This window comes from Balaenoptera musculus, chromosome 4 (genome assembly GCF_009873245.2).
Source record: "Balaenoptera musculus isolate JJ_BM4_2016_0621 chromosome 4, mBalMus1.pri.v3, whole genome shotgun sequence".
Lineage (NCBI taxonomy): Eukaryota > Metazoa > Chordata > Mammalia > Artiodactyla > Balaenopteridae > Balaenoptera > Balaenoptera musculus.
In genome coordinates, this window is record NC_045788.1 from 136,659,493 (window position 1) to 136,684,224 (window position 24,732).

Below are 24,732 nucleotides of genomic sequence, written 5' to 3' on the forward strand. Positions count from 1 at the left end.
GTTGAAAAACTCTCCATGGGAAACAAAAGGATAATCTAAAATACATGCAGCTGTAGTGTTAGGGAACACCTCTTTTAATCCAGACACTTCCCATCTCTTCAAGAGCTGCATTTCCAATAAAATGTAACTTTTATGTTTAATTATCAGCATATATACTAGTTATTTTTTGATCAACTCTATGCTGTAATAATTATGACGTTTTAAACCAATGATATGCCAGCTTTAAAATGTCACTGTGATACTCTAGAAATTCATCCTTTGCAATTATTTAAACTTGGGGCTGAAATTTTTTAGATGTCGTTTTAAAGTGTGAAGAATATGTAATTTTTAAAGCGTGGTTTGTGAGTAAAAAAATGTTGGAATACCACTGTGGTAAGCTATTTGCTAGAAGTGGAATTGCTGGGTTATGGGGTATGAATGTTCAGCTTTACAAAATGATACCAAATTGTTTTCTGAAGTGGTTGTACCAGCTTATACTTTGGCAAGCAGTTTTGTCAATTTATATACTTTGATTAGTAGTGTGTAAGAGGTATAGTTGATCTATATTCTCTGTAACACTTATTACTGTTAGACTTCTTAATATTTGTAAATCAGATGGATATGAAATGATGTGCATTGTGGTTTTAATTTGTATTTCTTGATTGCTAATGAGTTTGAGCATCTTTTCATTTATCTGTGAACCATCTGTCCTTTTTGTTCACAAAAAAATACCTCGTCATATCTTTTACCCATGTTTCTGTTGGGTTGTCTTTTAAAACTAACAAACTGGTAACATCGATCCTTTATTGAGTATACACGTTGTAAATATCTTCTTCTAGTTCGTGGTCCGTCTTTTTGCACTTCATGGTGTATTTTGCTGAACAGAAGTTCTTCATTTTAATGTAATCTAATTGGAAAATTTCCCTGCCCTGGGATTATAAAGTCGTTCTCCTGTGTTTCTCTTTAGAAGTTTTTAAATGACGCCTTTCACATTTAAGTTCATAATCCATCTGGTACTGATTTTTGTATATGGTGTGAGGTAATGATCCACATTCATTTTTTCCCCCCATGTGGCTACAGTTGACCTCACTCCGTGCATTGAATTGGCCCACTGTTCACTAATGATCTGCTGAACCACCTCTTTTACATGTTTAGTTTCTGTGTGTGTGGGTCTGTTTCTCGTTCACCTTTCTGTGCCACTTGTCCACTTGTCTATCTCTGTGTTGATACCACACTGTCGTGATTATTAATGCTACAGCTTTACCTGAAATCTTGATATCTGGGGGGCACTCGAGTCTTAGCTGTTCTTGTAACAGCTTGTCATGTGACATGAAAAAACTCTTTGGGAACAAATTGGAATGATTGAAATCAGTTTGGGGGAGACTTGAAATCTTTAAGATTTGAGGTATGTATTTCCATTTATTTAGGTTTTAAATGTTTTTTGATATAGTTTTGTAAATTTTTTCTTGCAGATCTAACACTTTTTAAATGTTGATTCCAAGGTTTCTAGTAGTTTTGTTGCTGTTACAAATGATGCTTTTTAGATTCTATTTTCTGACTGTTCATTGTTAGTTAATAGAAATTCAATGGATTTTTTACATTGATCTTCAGTCATCCACTTGATAAGCTCTTATTCTGATACATTTTCTGTAATTCTTTTGGGTTTTGTATGTGGACAGTTATATCACTTGCAAATAGTGACACTTTTGGTTCTCCTTTCCAATTATTTTCCCTTAAGTTTTTTTTTTCTTGCCTTAATTTGTTGGCACACTTTTAGATCTATGTTCAGTGGATGTGATTATGGTTATTCATTAGAAGTGATTATAGAGAGCATACATGTGATTATAGTGAGACTACATGTCTTATTCCTGATTTTAAAAAATTGTTTCCCCCTTAAAAATGTTTGTTATGAGTTTCTATAGATACTCTTTATTAAGTTAGGGGAATCTTTGTTTGCAGTTTTGTCACGTGCTTTTCTGCATCTGTTGACAATATCTTGTGGTTTTTCTCCTTTAATCTGTTAAGTGTAATAGATTCCAATTTATACATTTAAAAATTCTTAATTCTCTTACATTCGTTCCTAAGATAAATGCAAATTGACCTTGATGGACTGTCTTTTTTTGAACTGGATGGGGTTTGGTAGTATTTTATTTAGGTTTTTGTATTTGTTTATGAATGAAATCACCTGTTATTTTTCTTTATTGACTATCTTGTCTGATTTTGGTTTTCAGGTTACACTGGCTTTATGCCATTTGCAGAGTAGTTCCTTTTTTTCTGTTCCCTGGGACAGTTTGGATTGGAGTGATTTGTTTCTTAAAAGTTTGGTGGCCTTTATCTGTGAGATCATTTGGATCTAATTTTTTGTGTGTGGAGGACTGTAAATTGTTGATAATTAGCAATTGAATAGTAGTAGGACTTCAGGTTTTCCATTTCTTTTAGTCAGTTTTGGTAAATTTTATTTATTTTTAAAAATTTATTGGCATCAAGTTCATGGTATTGTCTTAATTCTCTTTAATCTCTTTTACTTGTAGTTATGTTCCCTTTTCTCATTTTGAATATTATTTGTGTGCGACTTTTTTTTCATTAATTTTGCCAGAAGTTAGTCTATTTTATTAATCTTGCCAGAGGATGAATTTTTGGCCTAATTTGTTCTATTTTTGTTTTTTAGTTCATCGATTTTTTTCTCCTTTATGATTTCCTTCCTTTTCCTTCTTTGAGTTTATTGTTTATTATTTTTCTAACTTAAATTGCATGATTAACTTACTAATTTTCAGTCATTCCTGTTTCCTACTATCAGCATGTAAAGCTGTACGTTTCCTCACAGTTCATTTTTGCTTTATATAACATGGTTTAATTTATGGTATTTTCATTAACTTTTAAATTTAAGTATTATTAAAATTCCTATTTTGATTTCTTCTCTGACTTAACGTGTTTTAAAGTTTTCTTTAAAATATGCTTTAAAATTTCCAGATGTTTCTTCATTAACGTTTTTCCTTTTCGTTCATTTCTTAATTGTGTTGTCAGAGAATGTATTGTATATTTTATCTTTCTGAAAACATTTGTTTGCCCTTGCTTTATGGCCTTGTACATAGGGAATTGTGATAACTATTCTGTGTGTACTTGTGAAGAGTATGTATTCTCTAGTTGTTATGTATGTTTTAGATCAGGCTTGTAAATTGTGTTGTTCAGACTGTCTATATTAATTTTCAGTTGTTTGACCTGTCATGAGAGAGATGTAGTCTTCCACTGTTACCTTCTAACAGACTTCCTGTAGTTCTAACAGTTTTCATTTTTATGTATTTTGAGACTATTTGATTAGATACATGCAAGCTAAACATTGTTTTCCTAGTGGGTTGAACCTTTTCTGTTATGTTGTGGTTCTCTCCACGCTTAAGTTTGTTTTTTGTCTTAGGGTCTGTTTGGTCTATCCCACCTTTCTTTTGGTGGTAATTTACCTGGAATAACCTTTTTCTTCATTTTCATGTCACTTTTCTTATGTCCTTAGATTTTAGGTATCTCTTATGAAGAATATATTACTAGATTTTTCTTTTAATCCAGTCAGGTAATTTATGATTTTTAATTGGTACTTTTAGAAGTTAGTTCAGGTCTCTTGGTGGTCAACTCATTTTTTTATCTAAAATTATTTTTATTTTACCCTTGTTCTTGAGGATAATTTTGATGGGTATATAGTTCTAGGTTGATGCTTTATTTTCTGTTTATATGGTAAATATATTATTCTACATGCAAAGTTGTCTGCTGCCAGTTTTATTTACGGTAATTTGAAGAAAATATTATTTTTCTTCTGGCTGCATTGGATTTTCTGTCTTTGGTTTACATCTTCACTTATAAGTCTAGATGATGATTACTTTTTATTTATTCTATTTTGGATACATGTGTTTCCTGATTCAGAATTTTGTCTTCATGAGGTCTAGAAGATTCTGAGCCTTGTGCCCTTTAAATACTTTCTCTCTGATTTTATCTATTTTCTCCTTCTGGAAATTTAACTCGATATATATGTATTAGACTGTTTCCAGATCACTTATTTTTCATCTTTCATATTTTTCATTTCCTTGTATCTTTGCCAGAACTTAAAGTGCTGGGTAGTTTCATCAGGCATATGTTCTTGTTCATCAGTTTTCTCTTCACCTGTGCCTGATCATCTGTTTGACCCATGTGTTTTATTTTCCTTTACTTTTAACAATTATATTTTTAATTTCTTAAAGCATCATTCGGTTCTTTCTTAGCTATACCCAGTCATTTTTTATAGTCTCATGTTGCTTGCTCATTTTTTTGAATCTATATTCTGTAGACTGGCAATCCCAATGTCTGATGTCCTCAGGGGTCTAAATGTATTGCTTGTTTTTTCTGTTGCCTCCCTTATGGTGGATTGTCACCTCCTGTGCTTAGAGATTTTCAATTATGAACTCCTGATTGATTGATCTTTCTCTGTGGGAATTTTGAGAGTCTGATTTGGGGGTACTTTCCTTCTGATAGGATTTGTATTAGCTTTGGCTGGGAGCTTTACGTGGGACCAACCTTTCAGTTTTCTCACTTTGCTTCTGGCCCATGATCCCACTATTGCTCTTGGCATTATGATTTATCATTGTTGACTGTCAGGTTTAGTTTCTAGCTAGAGGTTTGTTGCTTTGGGGGGAAAGGGTGGTTTTAAGTGTTGGCTATTTCTATGAGCTCAGCAAAATTTAAAAAATCTAGCATCCACTTTGTTTTGCAGTCATGGAGTGCCTCATTAGTTCATCATAATTGATGGACTCAGAAGTCCTTTGCATCAGTATTTAATTTTTGTAGTATATTCATTTTAGTTTGTGTTAGGAAAAAAAATTCTGTCTTACCAAACTTAAGATTTCTTGGTGGTAACAAACTTTCTATTAATACAAGCTTACATCTAAGTTAAAAGTTGAGTTAGTCTAAATAAAAATATTAAATAGGTAACAGTACAGTTGACAAGTGGATTTGGCAAAGTTTTCTACTTTGGGGTATGCAAATTAAAAATTTGGGAAGCACTGAGATAGGGAATCAAGATGAGTAGGACACAGTGTGCCCTCTGGACATAGTGAACCTACAGAGAGAAACCTGTAATGACCAAACAGTATGAAAATTGCTGTCAAAAAGATATGAGCAGGGTGCTCAGGGCTTACAGAGAAGCGGTGCAAAAATAAACTTGGTGGTAGTGAGAAGTTCAGGAAATGCTTCCTGCAATCGAGTATTAAGGACTGGTAGGCATTCTGGTTGCAGAATAAGCTTTGTTTAGAAATGACAGACACCTGAGTATGACTGGCTTCTACGTTGCATGTCACGGAGTGACTAGAGAAATGCAGGAACAGGATCACAAAAGGCCTTCTGTGCTATAGTAAGGAGTTTGGACTTTATCCTGAAGATGATGAGAAGCTGCTGAATTATTTTAAGCAGTAAAGTGTTATGATCAGAGTTTTAGGGGATGCCAAGATTGAAGGCAAGTCACCAATTAGGAGACTGCTTGTTTAAGTAGTTCAGAGGAGAAAAGATGGAGCTACAACCAAGGCATAGGCAGTGGCCATGAAGAGGTGTATGTGGTAATTTTGGATTCCTTAGAGGAGTCGAAAGGACAGGACTTCATGGTCAGTTTGGTTAGGAATGTTGAAGGAGACTGGGGGAGTCTAGATTGACCTCCAGATTTCTGGTTTGGGTAACCAGGTGGCATGTAGAGCAATTAACTGGTAACATACAGAAAGAGGAAAGAACTTGGTTTCATTTGTTCTTGAGGAAAAAGATAAGTTTGTTTTTGAACTTACTGAATCTGAGAGGCTTGCGGGACATCTTGGTTAAGACCCAGTAGCAGTCGACAGGGAGGGTCTAGAAGTCATGAGCTGCAACCCAGCCTGGAGAGATTTGAGAGTCTTCAGCATTTGGACATGTCAGCCGTGGTTTGCTACAGTGAGTATGAGGTAATTTAAAGTAGTACACAGATAAAAAAATTTTAATAGTTAGGAATTTAACGTGTCTGAAAAACGTAAGCTGTATTTCAAACCTATAATATCATGGATATTATCACTTAGGCCAAGTGAGCCCAAAAAGAAGAGAGTATTAAGTAAATAAAATACATGGGATCTGTGGAAATGGCAAAAATTGTGGTGAAGCTATGCAAATGATGGAAGTTCAGAAAGTGCTGTTTTAAGCCATGGGTATGGTGGATAAGGTCACCCAAGGAGAGAGTGAGCGTGAGAAGAAAAGAGAGTTGACATTTGGGTGGCGGGGAATGGAGAAGAAGAGCCCATGGAGACTGAGGAAGAGCAGCCAGAAGAATAGGAGGAGAACCAGGAGAAGATGGTCTTTGGAGTCCAAATGAAGAGTTCTGAGAAGGAGGAAGTGGTCAACAGCGTCAAGTAAGTTGTAAGCTGAAAAGTGCTCTTTGGAATTAGCAATTAAGGGAGACCATTTAGTTAGAGGCATCCAAATAGCGGATTAAAAAAACATTTATCTAATATGTTAATGATAGCTGATATTTGTAGTGTTTCCTATACACTGTGTGCTATTAAAAGCACTTTGAATGAGTTAGTGGATTAATCAGATAGGTAGGGTTGCTGTCCTCGTTTGATTCAGTGAGGAAACTGAAGCCTACAGAGGTTAAGTAACTTGTCCAAGATCACACACTCAGGAAATGGGAGAGCCAGGATTCAAGGACAGGCAGTCTGGTTCCAGAGTCCATGCTCTTAACCACTATGCCGCATCGCCTCTCTGGTTAAAACAAAACAGAAAATAAAAGTGACACCAATGTCGTAATTACGGTACAGTTGGTGTAGGGCATGGTATCAGTGAGATATGCCAGGCTGTGACTGACCAGCATGGTGTCACAGTGGCTCAGTCTGCCAGGTATGAGCACGTTAATTGTATTGTAACTGATGCCACGATGGTGATGTGTGGGCTGTGACAGACCGTTCTTGGCTCTTTCTGTATTTATATACAAAAAACATTTGCAAGACAAATGAGTTTAAAAGTGTATATATTTCCCAGAATAGCATATGTCCCATATTATGTGCCATACTTTGGGTGCTAAAATGTCTTTTTATTTTTTCCAATCATTGTTTACTTTTGGAGTTAAATTCTCTAAACTCTGGAAGTATTGTTCATCTAGAACAGGTCAGGTTCCGGACATTGTAGATAATCCGGTCTACTGGAAAAGGTCACTAACGGCTTTACTGAAGCAGCTTCCCTTAAATGGTGGAAGTGGAAACCCAATATTAGGAAAGTGAAAATAAACGAGAATGGAGGATTTGAATGGCAGAAAAGGAAGAATTCTTGATGAGGTTGAAGAATGTGGTAGGAGATAGGGGAGACGTAAGTCGTAATGATTCCTGGGTGTGGTTAGAGAGGAGCTAATCAGAGTTAAAGATTTAAAAACTGGTTTAGACCTGGGCAGTGGTCCAAGGTGTGGCCTTGTGAAGGAAGAGCCTAGGTGAGGTGGGCCGCGAATTTCATTTTAGTTGAGAAGGTGGTTGCACTGCAAGGCTAGAGTCCTGAAGGGTTGTCCACACGGACGTTGGTGTGGCTGGAACGATGATTGGAGGAAAGAGGGGAACACTGTGAACTAGTTGCCCGTGTTCTTAAACGTGACAACAGCCAGGAGGCAGCTAGGCGGCAGTGACAACGAAACGTAGATCTAGTGAAATACAGTGTTTGAGAGGAAACTGTGGAATCAGAAGACCTAGGTTTGAATCCTGCCTAGCTTGGTGACCTTGAGCAAATTACTTAGTTTTGCTATGCATGTTTTCCATCTGTACAGTGACCATGATAATAATTGGGCCTGCGAAGAATTGCTGTGAGGATCAGTGAGATGGTACGCGTAAAACGCCTGGTACAACATAGGACAAATGGTACCGGCAGTTTGCTAGGAAGGTGGTCATTGGTCTTCACTTCTGATATTGTGAGGTTGTTGTACAGCAGATTGGCCATAAGAAGAAGGATTACTTAAAGAAACAGATGTGTTTTCCAAGGACTGATGGTGGTCTTGCTTAGGAAAAAAGAAACTTGGTTTATCATAACCGTAGTGGGATAATAGTGGTGAAGTGAACAGGTATAAAAAATGGTGTTAATGGTGGTGCTGGTGATGATAGGAAAAGAAAGCCACTACTTGGGCAAGAGTTACAAGTAATAAAATGCTGCATTTTCCAGTGATATTTAGGTTTTGTAGCTATTCACTGATAGCTATACATTTTTGTTATTGAACTTTCTTCAGGGGAACACACTTTAGTCTGAAACTCTAGCCCTAATTCCCCTTCCCCCCACTGAAGTACTTGGCTTTAAGAGCATGGTCGCTGATAATGTAAGGGGCGTTGCTGCTGCTGCAGCCTAGCAGCGCCGATCGTGTGCTGTAGTTGTTGTGAGAGCATTAGGAGCAGCGATTGCTGGGAGGATGGCAGGTCTGGATGCGGCTGTGAGGGGTGAGGAGGCTGCATACTCTCCCTGTACCACTTCAGCTCTGCCCCTTTGCCCGGGACAGACACACACACTGAGGCATGGATAGGAGAATATGAACAGCTGAGAGGAAACCGTTTTCTCAGTGGAGTCAGGATTTAGTTCCAGCCAGGAGGTTGAGAATGTGGCAGAGTTTCTGTATGATAAAACAGCATATTTCACAGAGGCAGTAAAAGCAGTTGGGGTAAAAGGGCAGCAGTGGAAAGATGTCTTTTGTTCATTCATCTAGGCACATACAAAGATGAATAAGATGCCCTTACTTATCTTCCATCTAAAGGAGACATGTAAACAGTTAAATTCAGGGCAGAGATGGTGATTCTTTGAACCTGACAAAATAGAAGAAATAGATTAAACTGATACTCGAGGAGAGTCAAGGGGAAAGACTAGCGAATGAGGATGAGAATCTTCCAGAGCTCAGTGTTCTCATTGGAGAACTTGGTCACTTGGGGCGTAAGTTCCAAGTATTTTTCAGATATACCATAGAAGCTAGGAAAACTGCTTCTCATATCATCTCAAATGATTTAATTATTGATTTGGGTTTTGTTGTGTCCTTAGGATGGTGCACCATGGACGATTTTGCCCTGGGAAATTTCACTGTAGCAGATTATGCCTTGTTAGAAGAGTGCCCTTATGTGGATGATTGTGTCTTTGCCTCCGAATTTATGTCCAATGATTATGTTCGTGTGACTCAACTTTACTGTGACGGGGTGGTAAGTAGATTTCTTAACCTTTTTTTTTTTTTGACTGCACCGCGTGGCATGCGGGATCTTAGTTTCCTGACCAGGGGATCAAACCCGTGCCCTCTGCAGTGGAAGTGCAGTCTTAACTACTGGACCGCCAGGGAAATCCCCTTAACTTTTTGTTTTTAACAGTATGTATTCTTAAAGTTTTCTTTTTTTTTAAAATTGAGGTATAATAGACATATGACATTAGTTTCAGATGTACAACATAAGGATTCAGTATATGTATATATCATGAGATCAACACAATAAGTTTAGTTAACGTCCATCACCATACATAGTTACACATTTTTTTTCCTTCTTATGAGAACCTTTAAGATTTACTTCTTGAAGGTTTTGTGATATAGAGCTATCTGAGTAAAGACATTTTTGTGCTACACGAGATTTGATAGGGAGATGTGTATGGGTTTTGAAGAGGTCATTTCAGACGGAAAAGTAAGCAGTGCCTCAACAAGGAGAATGTGCAGTGCTGGTGAAAGCTTGTTTTCTGACTGGAGATGAGACTAAAGGCTCTCAGGGAGAGCCATAGAACGGACTGGGGGAAACACTGAAAAGGCCAAAAGACTCATTGGTTGAAGATGCTGTATTCAAAGTGTAAAAGTAAACGTACTGTAAGTTTTTAGTTTAGTATTGATAACCCTTACATTAAAAATCAAGGACTGTTACTTTTGCATTTACCAGATACAAGTCAAAAGAATTTTTTTCTTTTTCAGGGTAGACAGTATAAAGATTATACCCAAAGTGAGGGAAACTTGGGTGAGTACTTTGGTATTTTAATTTTAATTTGTTGAAACAGTTATCAAGGGAGGTTCATGCATTCACATCAACATAACAGACTTATATATCTTTACAAAGTTTATTCTTTATTATTCTTTTTCACTAGAAATTAAAAAACCTTTCTTTGTTAAAATAGAGTTTTAGCTAACACTTAGATATTCTTAACATCTGACAGGTTAGAATATTTCATCCATTCATTTCTTACCTTTCCATATCCATTTTTGTCTTTTCCCTTAACAGTGTCGATTCATTCCAAAATGAGGCACAAGATATTAATATAAAACTTTTTCTTTTTAATTAAGAGTTTGACATCTGCACTATGTGGTGTAGTAAACCTGTTTCTATCCTGCAAGATTACTGTGATGCCATTAAAATACACGTCTTCTGGCCACTTCTGTTTCAACGTCAACACAGTTCTGTAATATCACGGTTGCACCCCTGTGTGGAGGCGAAGTAAGTTACTGCTTATTAACCCATTTTGTATGAACAGTGAGAGTGTGTTGCCCAGTACTGAGGAATGCCAAGTGCAATGGAAGGCTTATGTCTCATTCTTGTATACTGTTCAACTCTACTTTTGTTTAATGGAGTGGAAAAAGTTAATACTTGGGATTTGGATATGAATGAATAATCATGGTAACATTATAATGAATGAAACTCTGAAGAGCGTTAGATGGTAGATTTGAAGCTGAATAAGGAAAAATTAATATGCTTGTTTATAAATACCAGTATTATAGTACAGAAGAAAGAAAAAAGTGTAGTATTTTGTCTACCTAATAAACAACTTATTATTACCTAGAGTGAAGTAACAGAACTTAATTTTATTCAAATAGTTTAAATTGAGGTATAGCATATAGTTGTGTGTAAGATTCAATGAATTTTATATATGAGACCCTAATCTTTTAAAAAATAAATTTATCTTTAAGCAGTTCTCATGCTTCTGAGATAAGTTTGAAGAAATTACAACATCTTGAGTTGATGGAAGATATTGTGGATTTGGCAAAGAAAGCTGCGGTAAGTGATAGAATGTGTTCCTCTCCCGCATTTCAAGAATATAGATATTTATATGGTATTAGGCCCATGTTACTAATTTATAGTGGCTAACGGGTAATGGTTAACCTGAGCTTGTTCTGCTATCCATGAGTTTGTGCTGTGTATTTGAGAGATCAGGTAGATGGCTGTTTTCATGGTTCTGACATGACATGATGAGAACCAGGCCTGCTCCTTGTCGTTAACAAATAGACATTAGAATTTGTCACAAATGGAAGTGTGCACCTGGTTCACAGAAACCTTTGCCGCAGGTTCTAAAAGTGATGGGTTCTATCTTGTAACGTAAAATCATGCCACTGTTAGCACCACCACAACAAATATTTTTTCTTTGGGGTAAACTTTATCATGTCAGATTTGAGGAGGTGTCCCTGTACTACACTGAGGGTTTTTTTCCCCTTGAAAGCCATTTAATAATTTTTCTCATTTCAGTTGGTTATGGAGCCAAGTGTTTTTCTTGATAATTCTGATTGCAAACTTAAATTTAGAAAGGGCATTCTGATATTTATTTCCTGCAGATTAATCCTCTGCAGCAACTTATATCAGCCAGTGTAATTTTTTTAAAATTTTATTTATTTATTTTTGGCTGCGTTGGGTTTTCGTTGCTGCGTGCGGGCTTTCTCTGGTTGTGGAGAGCGGGGGCTACTCTTCGTTGCGGTGCGCGGGCTTCTCATTTCAGTGGCTTCTCTTGTTGCGGAGCACGGGCTCAGTAGTTGTGGCACACGGGCTTCAGCAGTTGTGGCTCGCGGGCTCCAGAGCGGAGGCTCAGCAGTTGTGGCACACGGGCTCAGCAGCTCCGCGGCATGTGGGATCCTCCCTGACCAGGGTTCGAACCTGTGTCCCTCGCATTGGCAGGTGGACTCCCAACCACTGCGCCACCAGGGAAGCCCAGCCAGTGTAATTTTATTAAAAAATGTAGGTGTAATGAACCATACCTCTAAAAGTTTAAAATCCATACATCTAAAAGTTAAACTAAATCATTTTATTATTAGAACCCTGTGTAAGACTATTTCTGACTTGTTTTAGGGTCCTTAAGAGGTAAATTGCGCATGAAAGTGCTGTAGAAAGTGGACTACTATGTACATAACAGTAGTATTCCTAAAATGTAGAATTTTTTTTTCCCATTAGAAAATTAAAGTATGATTGGCCGAATAAGGAAAAAAATGTTTTGTCTTTTCTGTTTTGCAGAATGATTCATTCTTTATTGGAGGCTTATTGAGAATTGGTTATAAAATAGAAAATGTAAGTGTTAACATGGGAATACGATACAACCACTTTGAATAAGTGGCAGTTTTCTCACTTCTCATTGCCCCCTGTATCAATACTAGGCCCACAGAGTCAACATTTTATAGGTAACATTTAGTAGTACTGATTTCTATATTTTGCCTAAGCAATCTCCTTGTTTGGGGAGTTTGCATTATTATCATTTTTTTCCCCATATATGTAGTGTAATTTTGAGCCTCCTTACAAGTTGATTGTTTTTTCTCTTTCAGATTATTTACCTGGCATATGTTCTCTCCCAAATGAAATTATTAGGCCCCTGGTGTGAACATTTTTTGATACACAATTACTAGATGATCTCCAGATACATTGTAGGATCTTAGCTCCCTGACCAGGTATTGAACCTGGGCCCTCAGCAGTAAGAGCACAGAGTCCTAACCACTGGACTGCCAGGAAATTCCCAATAAACCAATTTTTAATGCTACTGGTGACATAAACATGTACATGTTTCCCTTAACATGTTGACACCAGCGTTGATGACTTCATTATTTAATTTCTGAAATCTTTTCCGACACGAGAAGTATGAATTATACTTCTGTGAACTCTGGACCCTTCGTGAAGGTCATTGCACTGAGTGCTCATTTGCCCAACCATGCCCTCCTCTTGTTGCCTATATGCTTATTTTTCTCTTTGCCACAGACCATTTAAAGTACATAGTCCCTTTAGTGAACCTTAATAGATACCGCTAATCTTAAGGTAAGGATGGAAGTCCTAGTTTAGATGAGATCTGAGACCCCTATTCACCTTGTGTTACTGTACTCTCCTGCTACCTAGGGCAGCCCCTGGCCAGGTTGTAGACCTCAACTTCCAGGTCTTTAATCATTGCAGCAGCATCCTGGGCTCTGAGGGTGGCCTGAGGTTACCTGAAGATATAACATATGTGAGTCTGTGGTCTCTGTTAACTTGTGTGTTGGGGTCTAGCTATTCTAGGTTACATGCTATAGTAATGAAAACATGAGGTTGTACAAGTTTTGTAATAAGAATCTGAAATACTATATAAGATAAATTTATAATGCCACATGTAAACTTACAATTAATACACAAATCACATTTTTCATCCCTCTTTTTGAAACAGAAAATCTTGGCAATGGAAGAAGCTTTGAATTGGGTGAAATACACAGGCGATGTAACAATTTTACCTAGGTTAGGAGCAGTTGACAATTGTTGGCCTATGTTAAGTATTTTCTTTACTGAATGTAAGTATAAATGCTTTAAATTGTTACTTGACTCAGTTTTATAAAGGTATTATTTTGGAAAATAGAACGTGTAGCTCTGATTTCTTGTTTATCTTAGGATTTTAAAAAATGTTTTTCTCTTATGAGTAAAAGCCTGAATAAGAGAACTTTAACCCTGTAGTTAATTATATTCTGTATTTCTTGTCATGATGATATCTGTGATGTTAATACTTTTTAAACATCCTAGCAAATGGATGCCATAAATTATTAATATATAATACCCAAAGAGACCACACTGGGGCTCATGTATTCTCATTCATAAGAGAAGTAACTGAGCTAAGATTATAATTTTCATTTTCTGTGATGAATTTGTTATTCTTATATATGATGAAGCTGCCTTATATATTTTTTACCTTGTGAAATATTTTTCTCTAAAATATTTGAATGTTAGAACTGTTTTTATAGGGATCTTGAAACAGAAAGTATTTGGCTCTTTAGTTGATAATGACTGATAATTTGCCATTTCCATTTGCCATTTTGAGTAGAGGGCACATTTTGTACTCTTGACCTGAGTGTTAGAGAGAAATTAAGCTTAAATATGAAGACAGATTTTTCTTTTTTTTTTAAAAATAAATTTATTTACTTATTTTTGGCTGTGTTGGTTAGTTGTGGGGAGAGGGGCTACTTTTTGTTGTGGTGTGCAGACTTCTCATTATGGTGGCTTCTTGTTGCAGAGCATGGGCTCTAGGCATGCGGGCTTCAGTAGTTGTGGCACATGGGCTCAGTAGTTGTGGCGCATGGGGTTAGTTGCTCCGCAGCATGTGGGATCTTCTTGGACCAGGGCTCGATCCTGTGTCCCCTGCATTGGCAGGTGGATTCTTAAGCACTGTGCCACCAGGGAAGCCCCAAGACAGGTTTTCCTGATGTTTATTGGACGGTGGGCTGTATTACGTTGATAGAGGTTGTTCTCTTCGTTGTTTTGGGAGCCTTTAATTATAGCCTAGATTTTATGGTGGAAGTAAAGGACCAGTATCATGTACTGGGCACCAATTTGGGCTCGTTTCTGACTCTCTCTCTCTGTTCTCTCTTTTTATAATAGTTCTGCCAGGTAGATGCTGTGATCCTATTTTAGAAATGAGCAAACTTTGAGAGGTTAAATGATATTTCTTTAGTCTATTAAGTAGTAGAACCTAGATGAGAAGTCAGGTCTCTCTGATCTCAAAGTCCGGGTTTTTGTTCTATAATCTTATTCTGTCCCTTTAGTATTAGTTTACTTTATTTGGTCACCTTCCAAAATTCTTTCTTCAATCTTAAATTTTAGATACTGCTTTTGCCTTGGAAATGAATATGTTTGGCTAGAAGCGTAACTATAGTTTTGTTGCAATAAAATTATTATTTACCACTTAAAATCTTTTTTATAGAACAGCTTAAAATACAGAAAATTGAGGTCTGATAAACTTTTAACATAAATTTTGGTTATTACCTACTGCATTTTAATTAGTTTATTAAATTTTTATGAGAATAATATTTCAAAAAATGTCAAATTTTAACATTCATGAGAGTCAAAATGTTGAATTAAGACATTTTAAATTCTTCATTTTTTTTTATATTAAACACATTTTAGAAAGTAGTTTCTCAGGTTTTTGTTTTCAGAAATTTTAGTTAAACTTTGTGCCAGGTACACCATAGCTCAATAATGTTTGTTGAATTGACTTGAGTAATTATGAGGCCTATTTGGAATGTGTTATGACAGAGCACTGTTAACCACAATTAGAACTAGAGTAATAATAAACAAGATTTTTAAATGCTAGAAATAAAACAGATTAGATTCTTAGCACGCAATGAATCTAATGTTCTCTGAAACATTTTATCAGCTGTTTATTAAAAATATATTATTGATACATGTAAAAGATTATAAGAAACATTATTTAGAAAGTATAACATCTTGAACTTTACATACTCAACCTACGTAGCCTAAGAATTAGAACATTAACAATACGAATTTGTTTTTTTTAAACAAATGTTCTCTCACTCTCTCCTAAAAATAAAATTTAGACAAGTATCACATTACTAAAGTTGTAACAGAAAACTGCAATTTGCTTGAAGAATTTAAAACTCAAAGTTGTGCGGAGTGTCTAGAGGTGAGAATAAATATTTACTTGTAAGTATATTTTAAGATTTGCTTGTTAGAACTTTTATTAACACTCAGAGGAAAGTTCAGTAAAACTGCTGTCAGTACACAAGGAACTACTATAAAATTTGATAACATATTTGAGGGAAATTTTTAATAAATTTTGATTGGAATATTTATTTTGGAAGAGGAAGCCATCTTGATCAGAATTTTCTAATGTTATAGATTTTAAGAGTTAATTGAAAATAGAAATTTGATTTTTTTTAAATTAAAAGGCTTTTAATTAGTTGAGGGAATATGATTTTTCTTTGCCACCAGCTTTATTGACGTGTAATTCACATGCCATACAATTCGCTCATAGGAAATATGATTTTAACTAAATTTTTAAAAAGGGACGTAGGAAAATATTTAATATTCTATTTAATTCTCTAGCTAAAGCCATTGATATAATCCAGTAAATAATAGTTAATTTGTTTATTTTGAAAATGTGAAGGTTTGAGGTGAAAAGTTTTAGTTATATCTGTAGCATCTTTGATTTCATTTTTTGTTGTTGGTTTTTTTTTTTTGTTTTTATTTCATCCTTGCTATAGGTCACCTCATTTTTTGGGGGGGGGCAGTTAGTCTAATCAACAATGCCTATATGTTATTGATTTATATATTATTTTTTAAGCGCTCAGGTTTGTTGAATAACATCACATTTTCTAACCTAAAATTAAAATTCTACTTGGATCTTATTTCTTTTCTGCATATGCAGGCATATCAAGGTCTGTTTAAAAGTGGGCCTGCCAAATACGGTACACAAGGGGTAAATTGTTAGTGTTATTCATAATGTGATGGCTTTGTTTACTTTTTAATATCCCTTTATCAAAGTTAGCGTCGAGTCATTAGAGGCAGACAGGTTTCTTTAAATGTATATTCCAAAATGTTGGGTATTGAATTCTCATTTTCTACCTAAGTAATCCCCCAGGTTATTTCTGATATCTGAGATAGAAACCCAGAACCATTTTTCCTAAATATTGGGGTTCCTGATTCTCTTTGCATTTAATTGATGGGTCTTCTTTTACCTTGATTTCTCAGCAAGGAGAACTAATGAAAATGAAAGGAAATGAAGAGTTTTCCAAAGAAAGATTCGATATAGCTATTATCTATTACACCAGAGCCATTGAATGTAGGTAAGAGCAAAATAGAACAATGAGACCCTTTTTATGTGGCAGATCAAGTTTGAATGCTAGTCATTAGAAAGAAACGCAAGATGAGGAATTGGAGAGTATCATCAATTTGCTATGCAGAATATATTTTCTCACCCGTAGGTATTAGAAGCATGAGATGACCTGAGTAGATGAACTTACTAATCAAGTTGTATAACCCAAGCGAGTCAGACGAAATTGTAAATTTGCTTCTACCCTGCCCCACTTTTTTCCCAAGCTTTCCAGTACAGAGTCATCTGTTCATTCTTGGTCTTGTTTTCCCTTCAACTAATTCCTTCCAAATTATTAACTGATAACAAAGGGTTAGTTACTAGTACTTAAGATGTCACCCATTCAGGGATTTGTGCTTTCTGTGAGGGAATTTTTAAAGGGTAGTAGTTGGAATTGTTGAGAGAATGCATGTGTTTTCTCTACCTCGTCTTCTGTTTGCTCAGCTGCTAGAATTCTGTAGCATTCCTGCAAGTGTGCCTCACCTGGCTCTTACTGACATCTTAGCTGGCCCACTTAGTACTGTAGCAGCCTTAGGAGGGTGAGCTGTAGACAGCTGCTCTCTTTCCTGTCTTACCCGTCTCCACAGGGAATGAGTGAATCCAGGTAGCACACCACATCTGAAAGCCTGCTGCTCTGTTCTTCTAGGAAGAGGTAGAGGAACAGTAAGATAAAACCAAAGAGGACAAAACTTGAAATGAAGCTATTTAAATTACTGTTGTAATTTACAGGCTTCCTTTATTTGAGTTCTTTGTGAAGGTGGTACAGTTCTGACTTACATAAGTATTCTGTTCTCTACAGTTACAGCATACTTGTAGTTTGCTAGTTTTTTAATATGTCTCATTTGATCCTTGCAGCAGCCCTATGAGCTAGGCAGAAAAAGTAGAACTTTTTAATCTTCATTTTGAATACAGGGAAGTTTAAGTTGGTTTGAACAAGTTACTCAGGTAGTGAAGGAACAAGAACTATATTCTTTCTGCTCTGCCACACAGATGTAAAGTTTTTGAAAATTATTTCATGCCTTATGATTTCTGTGTTGTTTGTTCTGTATGTAATGTTCTTTACTGAAGAAACATTCTTTCTTTTAAAGACCTGAAAATCACCTTCTTTATGGTAACCGAGCTCTTTGTTTTCTTCGCACTGGACAATTTAGGTAAGTTGGTTAAAGCGCCTAATCACTGAATTGTTAGGCTAAATACCTATCTTTGAGAAGTATTTCTGTTTTGCAGTTACGCAAGAAAATCCTTCAGTAGTTCTTCGGCAGAAATACTTAAATGCTTAGAAGAGAGCTCTTTAGGCTTTATATATAAAAACAACAGTGACAGAAACAGCTATTCTGATTGAGTGGATAAACATGCTATGCATTATTTTAAGCACTTCATATAGGTTATTTAATTCTCACAACACATTTAATAGATAATTATTCTCCACATTTTACATTTGGGCAAACTCACACCATTAGTAATTAGTAATTGTGAATTTGGTTCTACCCTGCCCCATTTTTTTTTCAAGCTATGATGCAGTGATGCCAAGATTTGAACACAGATCTTATCTGATGATGTCAGAGTCTGTGTTTATAACACTTATATTACCTTCTTTTGCTCTATTAACTAATCTGTATAGTTCTGGAAGAATTTTTGCTGTATTTGTTTCCTCTATCTTGGTATGAAAAAATTAAGTAAATATCCTTCATAAGTGAAGGAAAAGAAATTTAATGGTTTAACTCTGGGAGTGAAATCATAATTCTTAGTTCCTCATGTTCACCTAAGCTTTTATTTATTAGTTGAGAAAGATTGTTGACACTGCACCATGATTTTATTGTCTCAGTTTAAAATTTTTAGGACTTAAATATTAAACATTAATGTTGAGCAGTGTAGACAACAGTTATATTTAACTGTGTCCTACCTTATTGTAAGAAGGGTTTCGGGTTGCTTCAAGAATACATCCACTCAGTATAAAAATATTAAAAACAAACAAAACAAACTAAAAAACCAAGTTGGAGCCTGGGATCCTTAGAATAAAGCTGCATAGGCATAAGGTCCTGCTTAGTGATTGGTTATAATTCATATTTGCATCTGACCTTTCTGTTGCCCAAAATAAAAAGAGAATACCCGACAAGTTACATAATTCTCACTGACCATGAAGAAAGAGGACACCAGTTGCTCAGGTGAAACTGTTTTCCTGGTGTTTAGTTCTGGAAGAAGTTTCTTATATGGCTTAGAAGTAATATGAACTGAGTGGTGGAGTAGAGAAGAACCTCAGCAACATTCCTGTTCAAAGGAAAAAACTCCCTGAGAGTACAGTTTTGGGTTTCATCAATAATTTTTTTCATTAAGTTTTCTCATGAAAGCAGAGAATATGATATCAGTTGTTTTTCAGGGAAAGCACTTACGTTGGGAGGTGGGAGTGGGGACTATAGTATATTCGAAGTATGAAGCTTTTAAAAATAACCTGTATGTTTTTCTTTTATTATAAACAGAACACTTTCTCATGGTAGAAAATTTGGAAAATACAAGAGTTTAAAAAGAAGAAAATAAAATCACCACCTCGGAGAATACCGCTGTATTAACGTTATGCAGCTTTTAGATGGCTTAAGCCGTGGATAAACCGAGGCTATCTAGTCTTAGAGGAATGGATGGGCTTGACACAGTCTTCCGTCAATACCACTGTCCTCAACTGGTTCTGACAAGAAATGAGCTGCAAATGTCTTTAGATTATTGCCTCTGGCTAGGTCCAGAATTGCAGATATCCTGTGCTGTTTGAAGGTCAATCTGTATGCTTTCAAGGTGAATAGGTTGGGCAACTTGGCTAGCCTCTTGTGAAAATCGAGGCGCCTGTCTGAAACCTTGATTGGGTGGAAGGTCATCCCCTCTGCATAGGGGATCGCCGGTAGCTGAGAGGCAAACCAGGGGTTTCTGCCCTCTTTCATGAGTGTTGAATGCTAGACACTCAAGCAGGATCCTGCTAAAACTCTGCTGTAAAGGAGGTGCATCAAAGTAGAAGTACAGAAGCCAGGTAGCCTGGTGAGGTCCAGGTCAAGAGCAGGGTTGTGCATCCATCCTTGTACCTCCTTCCTGCCGGTCTAGGTTTGTGATTCAACACCAATGAAGTTTTCTTTAGAGGCAGGTCAGCAGCATTTCCTTAGTAGGCAATCACCAATATGTGCTGGATGCTTATTTAATGTCAGAAGCATTATGCCACATTGGTTTTACTGTTGTTTTCCACCTCATTCATTGTTTATATGACTTGCTCAGTAATGTAGGGATAATGTTTTCTGAACCTGCAATACACATAACTCCTGATCAAGTGAGTAGTTGATACGACTTCAGAGAAGAACATGTTGCCAGTGATTCAGATGTGCCATTGACTCAGGAGGACCCATGCCATTTAGCTGGGTTACCAAGATTGAGATGTTTTGAAGCTCTCACATCTGAGGGTTGGTAGGTCCGTTATGGGAATCTGGCTGAGCAGCTGTAGGCACAGCTGAGGGTAAAGCATCCGACCTCCCTGACACTGTTCTGAGCATTCTGCGTGTATTGACTCATAAAACCCTCACAACCCCGTGAGGTAGGTGCTGCTGTGTCATTGTAGATGAGGAACCTGAGACCTGGGGAGGTCAAGCAGTGTCCTCAGACACTAGGTGGGTGTGATGGAGCCAGAATTTGAACGCAGGCAGCCTGGATGCAGGGTCTCTACTATTAATCACCATAAGGTGATGATAGAATCAAACGGCAATGTGAAAGTTGAAAAAAATTAAAAATTAAAATAATGGTCTAAATAGTCAATAAACATGATTATCCTTACAGGGTGTGCAGATTAAAAACTGTGAGTCTCTCTTTCGTACCCATCAGATTGGCAAAAATTTAAAAACCTCATAACACCAAGTGTTTGAGAGGATGTGGAACAAAGGAAACTTTCATACTCGGCTGGAGAAAAGTGTAAATTGGTGCAATCACTGTGGAGAGCCATTTGGCAAGGTGAAGATGTGCATACTCTGCCGCCCGCTTCTGGGCTACCCAAGAAGATGTGTACGAGCCTTCATTAGAGCGTGGTTTTTAAGAGTAAAGAAATGGAAACAACCTAAAAGTCCATCAATAGGGGAATGGATAAAATGAATTATGGTATATTCATACAATGGAATTCTGTGCAGCAGTTAAAATGAATGCAATGTTGAGTGAAAAAGCAAGTTGCAGAATGATTTGTACGGTATGATGCTATTTATATGATGTTTTAAAATGTGCAAAATGATATGCATATCCGTAATTAATACATAGTATGTATTAACAATGTTTTTAAAGTGCATGGGCATGTTAAACACCAGGGGAGTGGCTGTCTCTGGGGAGGGAGGCTCTAGGGAGGGAAAAGGACTGGAGCTGGGAAGGATGGTTCACAGTGAGTGTCAGCTGTAACAGACCTCTGCAAAAAGATCTGAAGTAAATACGGCAAAACAAAACGTTAAGGTCTTGCTAAGCCGGTACATGGGTGTTGGTTATGTTAATGTTATTCTCTGTACTTTTATGTATATTTGATAAAAAAGTAACACAAAGTGTAATTTAAAATGTACATAAGATGAAAAAAAGAAAAAAACACCAAACATTAAGGATAAAATAAGTGGAAAGTAATCTTGAAAGGAGAGAAATAGAAGTATTTTAAGACCAGTGGTTGGGAGCCTGAGGTGAAGTATGTGTGGGGAAAATGCTTCACTCAGAAATGGTCAGAGAGTGGTGGAGGTTTTAATGCCGAATAGCCCCACTTGTAATAGCCTATACTTGTAAGTCTGGCCACCTTTGGGTGGGTATAGGGGAGGCCAGGAGTCAGTCAGAAAGAACCCTTACCACTCTCCAGAGGTGTGCACCTCCAGGTCAGCAGATGTTGCCCTGGGGAAGCACATGGAATGGGGTTGGGCTTAGGGAGGGGTGGGTGGAAATATGCTCCCTCCTGCCACTGCTTCTCCCTGCTGAATCCTTCAAGCTGAGGAATGTGTGCAGTGTATCCCAGAATGCCTGGCTGGGGTGACATGTCCTTTTTATTCTGGTCTTCTGTAAGTTCACTTTTTAAGTATAATTTGAGAATTAGAGGGCATTTTAGAGTGATGGTTTTAATTGAAGTAATTAGAAATTTTCAGATTAGAGGGGAATCTAGAAAAAGCAATCAGGCATCTATAGCGTCTGTAGTTACAATGATTACGCAAGGTATATGATTAGGCTTACTGTTTAATTCATTCTTGTGGGACTCGTGAAAATTTGAATTCTTTGGTGGGATGGGATAAATTGTGTAATGGGAAATGTAATTGGAAAAGGCGAAAGCTTAGCCTTGGATTTTTTTAAAAATTTACTTTGGAAAATGATGGAATTTTATTATTTATTTATTTATTTATTTATTTTTGGCTGCGTTGGGTCTTCATTGCTGCACGCGGGCCCTCCCTAGTTGCGACGAGCGGGGGCTACTCCTCGTTGCGATGTGCGGGCCTCCCATTGCGGTAGCCTCTCCCGCCACGGAGTATGGCCTCCAGGCACGCAGGCCCCAGCAGATGTGGCACTCAGGCTCAGGAGCTATGGCGCACGGGCTTAGTTGCTCCGTGGCATGTGGGATCCTCCCAGACCAGGGCTGGAACCTGTGTCCCCTGAGTCGGCAGGCAGACTCTCAACCACTGCGCCACCAGGGAAGCCCCAAACGATGGAATTTTAAAACTTGATATTTACTTTGACCTTTTGGTATTTAACTATCTACCTATTGTATGATATTCCTTTCTATTAGCTCCCAACTTGTGATTAATAGCAGGTGGATAGACTTTAAATTATGTGTGTATGTGTGTGTGTTTTTCTGAATTTCTCTGAGGCCTGAGGTGTAAATCAAGTCAATTGTATGTCTCTGTGAGAATTTCAAAAATCTTAGTGTGTGTGGGGAGCTTTAGTGTACGTGTTGGTTGGTGAATTATTCCTCACTCTTTTCCTTGTGTGGTCTCTTTATTTTGCTTAAAAGCTGCTGTATTTGCTTTTGAAGGAAAGAGTTATTTTTTCAGTCTTCTTTGGGGTGCATCCCCTTTTTAAAAAGCAGTAACAAATGCACATCATAAAAAGTTGAGTACTACTAAAGGATAAGCTGAAAACTCTTGCCCAGCTGAGACCCATGCCCTAATTCCTTTCTTTTAGATTCTTGTGTATTTCCATGATATTGATATTTCATGACTATACTAGCACTTATTACGTTGAACCAAATGAAGTTGCTTTTATAAATCAGAATAAGGCAGTTTTGTTTGGTTCAGTGTAATGTATATGTCCCTTTTTTTTTTTTTTTTTAACATGGGTAAGAGCATATTATACACCCTGTTGTACGTCTTGCTTCTTTTAATGTTTAAATCTTGGAGTTGTTGCATATCAGTGAATATAGAGATCTATCCTAGTTTTTATTCATGGCTGCATAGTATTTTACTCAGTGAATTAGTTTGTATTAGAATATAGCTTATTTCCAGTTTTAAAAATTATATACAGGAATATCCTTTTACTTACATTCTACACTCAGATGCAAGTATATATATATGTAGGATAAATTCCTGATAAAAATTTATTTTACTTGGATGAAAGAGCATATGTAATTTTAATTCCAGACGCTAACTTTTGATTTAAAATGTATGTGTTTATTCAGTCAATGGTTAATAGTCACTGCATATTTGACAGTAACTGACATTACATCTGAATCCTGCTTTTGTTGTTTCATTGTAAGATGGAGAACCTTGGGGAGTAATATTGTTACTTCTTTGTGGTCTGGTCAGGCCCTGAAAGTGATGATTTACAATAGGGGGAGAAATAATTCTTTTGTGGTATTCAAAGTTCTTACATACTTATATGTTGTGGTTTGAGAGAGTCAGTTAATGGCATCTCCTTCCCCTCCCAAGTCCAGAATTAGCTAAGAGATGGAAGCAGAAGACAATTGGTGATGCAGTCTCGCCTCCATTACTAATACAGTTGTTGGAGAACCGGGCCTTAAGTCTGATAGCCAAGTGACTTATTATTAGTTTACCCATGTCACAGACAGAACCAGGCAACAGGGCCCTTGTGAACTTTAAGCTTGGAGGAGAAGGGAATCTGGTGTTATGTTGCTGTTTAAGATAAGGTCCCAAAGAAAGAAAAAGAAGAGGCTAAGCCCCATATGATTGATGCCTCTCCCCCACCGTAAGTTATTATTCCCTCGGGGAAAAGTTAGTGAGAGTTGGGGAGAGGAGAGAGCTCGCTAGTGATTAATCCAGCAAATCCACATGGAAGCTAGAGGAGGGGGAAATAAGTGTTTTTTCATAACATAATTTAGGGCAAAGTGTAACATATTGTATGTGAGGAACTAGATAGGGCTAGGGACTGGAGAAATACACTTTCCCATGTAACATGTAATAAATTGGAGCATCTATGCTAGAGCTCTGTTTCTTACCCTCTGTTCAGTACACTTACTGTTGTGTCACACAGTCTTCAGGAGTGAATAACCATTTGCATCTCTTGGGTTTTCCTGTTTTCATAGATGTATTGTGTAGGGTATTGCTGCTGCTAAAGTCAGTCCTGCCCTCCAGAGTGTTTAGACCCTGGGCTACAGTGACTTGGATGAGCAGTAACACGACGTAATTTACTCCACCCACTTTGCTTTCGTAGACGAATGTGGTCAAATACCACAAATACCACAAATACGAAAATGTTAATATACATTGATATATTAATAAATATAACGTGATTATAATTATAATAGCAATATAATATATTATAGGTATTGTAGTATTGTTTATTATAATAAATAACATTAAACACTGGTATGTTAGAAATGAGCAGAAACAGACATAGTCCCTGTGTTCTAGACAGTGGGCCAGCAGTGTGGGAAGGAGCACGTTGCATTCCAATTTTAGTTTATGTTCTGCCGAAGCGAGCACAGCATGTTGCGTTCATGGAATTACTAGTGTG

At 36.9% G+C, this 24,732-nt stretch overlaps 1 protein-coding gene across 11 annotated transcripts in view; it reads left to right on the forward strand.

The window, feature by feature from the left end:
- The window catches only part of TTC3 (tetratricopeptide repeat domain 3), a 142,835-nt gene that overhangs the window by 3,391 nt on the left and 114,712 nt on the right, over positions 1–24,732 (forward strand). For 3 of the 11 annotated variants that reach the window (XM_036851189.1, XM_036851195.1, XM_036851193.1), the window contains exons 2-10: positions 9,004–9,158; positions 9,902–9,944; positions 10,268–10,418; positions 10,889–10,976; positions 12,198–12,251; positions 13,366–13,486; positions 15,521–15,606; positions 16,674–16,768; positions 17,883–17,945. The exons of 2 other annotated variants lie outside the window; for them this stretch is intronic. In XM_036851189.1, the coding sequence (XP_036707084.1) occupies positions 9,015–9,158; positions 9,902–9,944; positions 10,268–10,418; positions 10,889–10,976; positions 12,198–12,251; positions 13,366–13,486; positions 15,521–15,606; positions 16,674–16,768; positions 17,883–17,945 (845 nt within the window). In that variant the 5' untranslated portion in view covers positions 9,004–9,014. Of the gene's footprint in view, positions 1–6,128; positions 6,360–9,003; positions 9,159–9,901; positions 9,945–10,267; positions 10,419–10,888; positions 10,977–12,197; positions 12,252–13,365; positions 13,487–15,520; positions 15,607–16,673; positions 16,769–17,882; positions 17,946–19,339; positions 19,579–20,968; positions 20,999–24,732 lie in introns of those variants that run through there. 6 more of the 11 variants (XM_036851194.1, XM_036851190.1, XM_036851192.1 and 3 more) reach the window with 6 other exon arrangements.